Source organism: Cervus canadensis, chromosome X (genome assembly GCF_019320065.1).
Source record: "Cervus canadensis isolate Bull #8, Minnesota chromosome X, ASM1932006v1, whole genome shotgun sequence".
Taxonomy (NCBI): domain Eukaryota; kingdom Metazoa; phylum Chordata; class Mammalia; order Artiodactyla; family Cervidae; genus Cervus; species Cervus canadensis.
In genome coordinates this window covers 110,244,337-110,252,411 of record NC_057419.1, presented here as the reverse complement: position 1 = coordinate 110,252,411, position 8,075 = coordinate 110,244,337, and the positions used below count along the sequence as shown (strand labels likewise).

General features: G+C 43.7%; 1 protein-coding gene across 1 annotated transcript in view; it reads left to right on the top strand.

Moving 5' to 3' along the window:
• Window positions 1-8,075, top strand: part of F9 (coagulation factor IX) — a 32,522-nt gene that overhangs the window by 8,574 nt on the left and 15,873 nt on the right. Inside the window, exon 4 of the mRNA XM_043459992.1 lies at window positions 2,764-2,877. Within this exon, the coding sequence (XP_043315927.1) occupies window positions 2,764-2,877 (114 nt within the window). The remainder of the gene's footprint in view (window positions 1-2,763; window positions 2,878-8,075) is intronic.

Here is an 8,075-nt window from a genome sequence, read left to right as displayed (position 1 = left end):
AACCCACTGGAAAAAAAAATAATAATAATAAAAAAAAAAAGAAACCTGGAAAACATCAAGGGCATGATTTTGCTGTTGACCTGAAAGAAAAAGACTACAGCAAAGATGGGTTTATTCAGGATCAGCAGAGAATCCTAATTCAGGGTCTTCAACCACTGGGAGCCATGTGCAAGTTCCTGCAGGACAGAGGGCAGAGAACTCTTTTGAAGAGGGGAAAAGGAAGTGGGGAGGGCGTGCATATTAAGTCACTTTAGTCGTGTCCTACTCTTTGCGACTCCATGGACTGTAGCCTGCAGGCACCTCTGTCCGTGGGATTCTTCAGGCAAGAATACTGGGGTGGGTTGCCATGCCCTCCTCCAGAGGATCTTCCTGACCCAGGGATTGAACCCACGTCTCCCGCATGTCCTGCAATGGCAAGCAGGTTCTTTGCCACTAGTGCGACCTGGTACAGTAAACAAAGAGTCCCTGGCTTGTCATTGGCTGACTCCTTGCCAAGAAAGAGGTGGAGTCTGTCTTCTTCCTGTTGGGCTCTGCTATCATTGGGCATGAGCGCTGTCCCTTCTGGTCTCTCAATTCTATTTAACTGAGGTTTCTGCTTATTAATTTTTTACACTGTCAATACTGCTTTGTCTACTAAAAACAAGACAAAAACAAGAAGAAAGAAAAAGAAAACCCAATTCCATGCTTCTTTTCACTTTGGAGTTGAGCTTCCCAAGCACCCCAAATAGCCTCTGCTGTTTCCCCTGTGTGGGCCTTCTCACACAACGGGGACACAGGCCCCTCATTCCTGCCCTACCCTCTGCCATTATTTCACCATGGGAAGAATTTGGCTGAAGAAGAAAAACTGCCCAACCACATTAACCAGCATCTGCCCAGCACTTTACAGTTTACAGACCAGCTGTCACTTTTAATCCTCACACCATCCCTGTGAGCAAAGCATTATGAACTTCATTTTACAGAAGAAACTGAGGTTTAGGGAGGTTAAACGACTTGCCAAAGGTCACGCAGCTGGGGAGTCGTGGAGCCCAGAAGAGCAGCCAAATTCTCCACTGCCCAACCCCCGCTTTCTCTATGACCCCTCCCGGCCTTCAGATCTCAACATGGTTATTCATTAAACCACCACTGAGTAGCCTTAAACAGGAAGCTCTCACTTGGCAAGGTCTTCTCCCTTGCTGTCTTTGACCCCTATTGTCTGTGGCTATGCCTCAGCCCAAAGTATACACAGACAAGCACCCAAAGGAGGACTAAATGCAGGATAAAATGACACTCATTTTAAAGATATGTCTCAGCAAATGAGTTGCTGTGTAGCTGGCTGCAAGCCCAGAGCTTTTCAGTGAAACATCCTAAATAATTCAGCTCTGTTCATCTGCAATATAAAGTGCAAATGTGGCTTGTTTTTTTAGACCAGTCCTGAACATCAATAATAATAAACCAGAGATAACGTATTTTGTTTTCACAGAATTGGGACAAATTGAAGTATCTGTGCAAAAGCACATTGGATCAAGGGGCAGAGGGGACAAGGTCTAATTTTTACAACAAGCAGATTTTCCAGGGAGGGACTCTTCCTGAGAGAGGGTTATTAGCCCTCAGCCAGTGGAACCTGGATACACACTCCTGACAGCGAGCAAGATTGACACACTACTGCTGTCCTCCAGCAGGCAGGGCTCCAGTCAGGAATCTTGGCTCTAAAATACGACTGACCGTCAGAAATCCCTCTTGAATTGCCCTTGTTCACTCACTGCTTTATTTTTGTGTCATCTTTACCGCTTACTCTTTTGTTACTCACACATCAAGCCTTGCTGATCTTGCTCCTGGCTTTCTTCAGGGCTCTTCCTCTGCTCAGAGGACGCATCAGCCTCCCTCCTGGTTCTCTTCACCCCTTTCTCCTGAAGCTGCCTTAGAGTTATGAGTTGAGGCAGAGCTCTGAGAAATCTGGCTGAAGGGTTGCCTTCTCATTCTGACCCTTCCCCTCTTACCTATTCCTTGCTCCTGTTTTCTGATGACCAGTGTCTTCAAAGGCTCTCCAGAATGCTGTGAATGTAGAAACTTCAGGAAAGATAGGAAGGAAACATAGCCAATCTATATAAAAACATAGCACATTTTCAGAAGCTTTTCTTCTTTAATTCTTTGTATTGAAAGCTGTTTGTCTCTTTACCAAACCATTCGGGACCTAATCATAGACAGTAGAATATCCTTCAGGAGTCGAGCATCTTTTGGGCTATTTGGAACCATAACTGGCTACTTAACAGTGAAATGATGAGACGAGGAAGTAGATGTATGTGTGCCATGCCAAGGCTGCCAGTTCCCTGAGTGGAGTTGCTGTTACCTAGCTCAGTTTGCTCTACAAGACATGCAACAGAGCAAGCCGAGTACGACACATAGATGATTGCTGAAGCAACGTGGTTCGATTTAGAATTAACTCCATCATCATTCTATAAGGAAGGACTGAAAATTCCTCTCACCTTCTGCTGAGTACATCTCTACACTCAGACTTTCTTCTCCCTCATCTTCCTCCCTTCAGTTGCATAAACAATCCACATGCCTTCCTTAGGGCCATTTCCTAGAACAATGTTAGCCTAAAAACCTTTATTAGAATTTTTAGAAACTTAGGAAAACAGAAGCATCCCATAAGCAGCTGATCTCCAGGTCAGAAGTCCTGCTCTGACCCTAAAATTAGGCTCCCCTCTCCACGAGTCTGTGCAGGAAGGACTGGGCATTCTAACCAACGCATCTGTTAATTCATCTTCTTAATCTACCTCGAAGATGGAGATCAGTGTGAGTCCAATCCATGTTTAAATGGCGGCATGTGCAAGGATGACATTAATTCCTATGAATGTTGGTGTCAAGCTGGATATGAAGGAAAGAACTGTGAATTAGGTAAGTAACTATCTTTGGATTACTGGTGTTTCCAAATTTCCCTTTGAAACCAGATGCAACTGGAAAATGCAATATGTATGTACCATAATTTTCTCTTAAATTATGGTAAAGAACCCTTTACATGAGATCTACACTCAACAAATTTTGAAGTATATGATACCGTATTGCTAACTTTGTATAGCAGATGTCTAGACTGTATTCCTCTTGCATAACTGAAACCGGGAGAACAGCAACTCCTCACTTGCTCCTCCCTCCAGCTCCTGGCAAACACCATTGTATTCTCTGCTTCTATGTGTTGGACTATTTTTAGACACATCATATAAGTGGAATCATGTGGTATTTGTCCTTCTGTGACTGCCTTGTTTCATCTACCATAATGTCTTCCAGGCTCATCCACTTTGTTGCATATGACAGAATTTCCTTATTTTTGAAGGTTGAATAATATTCCATTGTATAAAACATACTTTTAAAGCTTGTAAAGATGATCAATTCATTTTATCTGTGGTCATAGTTTCCAGGATGAGTTCAAGAAACCATATGAAGAGCAACAGTAGTATCTGGTAACTAGTAGGAAGTGGTAGGTTCCCAGGTGGCACTACTGGTAAACAACATGCCTGCCAATGTAGGAGATGTAAGAAACCCAGATTTAGTCCTGTGGTTGGGAAGATCCCCTGGAGAAGGAAATGGCAATCCACTCCAGTATTCTTGCCTGGAGAATCCCATGAGCAGAGGAGCCTGGTGGGCCACAGTCTGTAGGGTCACAAAAAGTTGGACACAACTGAAGTGACCTAGCACGCATGCATGCACAGAACTGGTAATGGTGTTCTACTATCTTATTCATCCTCAATACAACCATTATTCTCCCCATTCTACACAGATGAGGAAAGTGCAGCTCAAACATTTCAAAATCACAGAAGCAGTAAATGGTTCAGCCAGGACCTGAATTCCAATTTATCTGACCAAAACCCATGCTTCTAACTGCTATCCACAAAACGCAAAGAAAACTGACCCATAAAACTGTTTGAACTCATGACTAAAATATCAACAAAGAAGTGGAAGTCAACTAAGTATAGAATTGGGGTAGGGAAGGCCTATTATAAGAACCTTATAATAGGTTCTTCTCCACCCATATGAACCACTTCACATGTGAAATTTGTTGACAAAATTCAGAATTCATTTCTGAATTTGACTAAATCGATAAACTGGAGTTACACAGAAAATCTAGGGTCATTGTGTATCTTTTCTTTGCATAGCCTAGGCTTCTTTTTTTCTGAGATTTTGGCAGTTGGAACAGTAAAACCCAAAGTCCTTTACCTATTTGTTTATTACCTCTGGATGCAAGATTACTGGTACTGTGATTGTGAAAAGCATACAGTGTTAATGACAGATTCTCTTTCTACTCTGTAACTCCAGAAGAATAGAGGTGCAGTCCTAGGGCAAGAATTCAACACCACAGGCTACATGACAAAGGGCAAAGAGTAGAAAATTAGCAGGACTCTATTTAGGCGTTATGGCAATCCACCTGACACAGATGAAAAGGGCATGAAAACAAAATGAAATGCAGCGGCTGCACTTGTCCTACAGAGGAGGGGAAAGTCGTCTCTAATACTGTGCAGAAATCCTTTCAGTGCTAAAGAGAAATCCATTGATCATCCTTTGAGATCCAAAAGATTAAAAGGAATAGAAGACAGGGAAAAGAAAAGGTAGCAGGACAAAAACATTTAAAAAGAAAGAAAAAAAGGAGATGCAGGTGGGTGAACTGGTACCCTGAGCTTGGACTCCCACTCCCTCAGGCTTCACAGTGTGGGGACACTCCGATGCCTGGGTTTCCTTTCCTATAGGCATGTTCAACGGTTCAACATCTCCGAAGTGCTACTAGCATCTGAAAGGTTACAACTTCAAGTTCAGATGGACCTAGATAAATCTGATCCTGCTGCTTGGAAACTCATGGAAACTGATTGACTATCACCTTAAACAATATAATTATCAGAGCTGATGGAATGAAAGACTCAATTGATCTCCATTAAGAATGAAGGGCATGTCATAGCAAAGTATAACTGAAAATAGTGTTTAATGTTAAATACTCCTAAATGTGAGTTGGACCATAAAGAAGGCTGAGCATCAAAGAACTGATGTTTTCAAACTGTGATGCTGGAGAAGATTCTTGAGAGTTCCTTGGACAGCAAGGAGATCAAACCAGTCAATCCTAAAGGAAATCAATCCTGAATATTCATTGGAAGGACTGATGTTGAAACGCCAATACTTTGACCACCTGATGCAAAGAGCCAACTCATTGGAAAAGACCCTGATGCTGGGAATGATTGAAGGCAGAAGGAAAAGGGGGTGACAGAGGATGAGATGGTTGGATGGCATCACCAACTCGATGGACATGTGAGCAAACTCCAGGAGACAGTGAAAGACAGGGAAGCCTGGCATGCTGCTGTCCATGAGGTCGCAAAAAGTCAGACATGACTTAGGGACTGAACAACAAAATGTCTTTAAATATAAAGACACTTTAAAAGAGGCAGAGAGCCCTGAGGAATGTAGTTATAAAAGCACAAAACTGCTATGATAGGTTTTGCTGTGTGCATAAGGCTATGGTCCATACAGCAAAAGTGCTAAGTCTACAATGGGCACCTTTTCAGGCCCCCCAGGTTCACCACATTTTGGTTTGGTCACGGCTCCATGGAGACACTGCAGCCACCACCAACCCTAGCTTCTAGGGTGTCTTGAGCCCAGTTGATCAAGGTTTAGAAAAATCCTCCCAGCTTGCTTAGTTTAGAAACAAAGTGGGAATTCTCTCAAAAAACTCTACCTCTGACACTAGAGGAATGCAAAAGCATATACAAACTCCCATTTAAGCTGTTGCTTCAAACTGAACTAAGGACTGATCTCAAAAGCCACTAGGAAAAAAGCACAGTTCTTGGAGTATCTGTGCCCAAGTCCCTGGCCTCACCCAGTGTCTGAAAGGGAAGGAGATTTCCATTGTTAAGACCTTGTTCTTTTTCCTCTTCTCTTGTTCATCAGGCTCCTCTCCAGGGAAGAGAGGTGCAAACATTCAGGGAATGCTTTCTAGTTAGAACAATTAACTGGCTACTGTGTCCCTTTGGCTGGAATAAAGACCACTGAGTATCCCCAGCTACACATCCCATCTGAGTCCTTTTCCTGTCCATTCCTGTCCCTTCTAAAGAGTACAAGAGGCATTTCCCCACAGTAAGAGAGATGGAAAGAAAAACAAGCACAGAAACACTTTTTTTTTTTTTTGTGGTAAATCACAGACACTACTAATATACTGTGTATTTCTGTGGAGTAGAAAAAAAAAAGAAAATACCTTGAGTTTAGTTGATAAACTTGTTAAAGAGAATATCTTTCATCCCAATTTTGGTTCTCTCATCTGTGAATATATTGGGGCAGATGAAGGCAGAGTAAAATGAAGCAGAACACGCTAACTTTTATAGTAGGCAGGAGGGGAGTTAGAGGTGTTTGTGCTAACATAGTGGGAGAAGAACAGACACTGTGAGATGTCCATCCACAGATATTCTAGGGGCTTCCCTGGTGGCTCAAATGGTAAAGAATCTGCCTGCAATGTAGGAGACCTGGATTCAATCCCTGGGTTGGGAAGATGTCCTGGAGAAGGAAATGGCAACCCACTCCAGCATTCTTGCCTGGGGAATCCCATGGACAGAGGAGCCTGGCAAGCTACAGTCCCTGGGGGTCGCAAGAGTCAGACACGACTGAGCGACTAAACCAACCAACCAAAGGACCAGGGAGAATCTACACCCAACACGGGCCTAATGTCCAAGTGCTCCAGAAACAACTGATGACTGAGTCCCACAGTGACTGTCCCCGAGGTGCAGGACTACAGACCTCTCCACTGGAACTCCTTGTGCTGTTATTTTCTCTCCAGACTCTTAAGATCTTTACTTGAGGTCAAAAGACTGCTGGTCAGACAGCAATATTTCCCATTGTGTGCACAAAGCAAGCCCTAAGACAACAGCAGCAGCAACATACTGGACCACAAAGAGCAGTGATAAATGGGGAAAAGGATGGAGCGGACTAGTTACTTAGCCAAGGATGCAGAATCAGGCAAAGCACCTCAACTTTACCCATTCCTGTTGTGCCTGGCCAGGTCCAAACTGGTCAGCACCTGCCACCCACCTCTGTGAACTCCGCACATTCTCATATTGACTGAACATTCCCTACAGGGGGTATTTGATTTGGCTGCACACTCTAGTATTGCTTTGTAGCAACACAATGATTGCTAGTAACATGAGAAGAGCCAGTGATGTAATTACCGTTAGTAAGGAGAAAGGTCTTTAATAAATAAATAAATAAAAAGGACCAAGCGCCATCTTTTTGGTTCCTGCACTGAGTGGATTATTGGCAGCAAAGGGTAAAGCTTAGGCTGGTTCCTTTGTCTACCTGGTAACAGTTGATTTGCCTTCCCTCGTTTCCTGAAGATCAGTAAGGAACATGAACTAATCATCACTCTGTTGCTGTTAAGTCATGTCAGTCATGTCTGACTCTGTGCGACCCCATAGATGGCAGCCCACCAGGCTCCAATCCCTGGGATTCTCCAGGCAAGAATACTGGAGTGGGTTGCCATTTCCTTCTCCAGTGCATGAAAGTGAAAAGTGTAAGAATCATTACTCTAGTCTATGCTAACTACGTAAAATGGAATTCAAAAATTTAGATCTGTCACTCACATATCCATAATATACTCCCAGACCATACAGTCATTCTGTTAGCCTGAAATCTAAAGGAAAAAAAAAAAGAGTCTGTGACATGAGCTTATGTGTTAAGGTGTACAATTCTAGGGGGGAAAGAGTAAGGGATGAGGGACTGAGATGTGAGGAAAGGAGAGCCAAGAGTAGGAGTCATCTCTTCTCACCTGCAACTGAATGCTTGATCTCTGGGGACTGTTTTCCAAGAAGCCACATGAGCTGGCCTCAGGAGAGTCAGTCTCAGAGGGGAGAAGAGGTAAAACAATCTGTCCACCAGCACACATCTCTCGATGGTCAACAATTCAGCCTGTGTGGCATTAACTCCCCGGCATCACCACGTTGTACACACTGGGGCCCCGAGAAGCCACGTGGCATCCCGGGCCTCAGCATCAACCCAGGAGCGTCAAGCAAAGAGACCAGAGGCCCACAGTACAGAGCTGAGCCAAGCCATTCAAGGAGGCACCTGGATGAAAC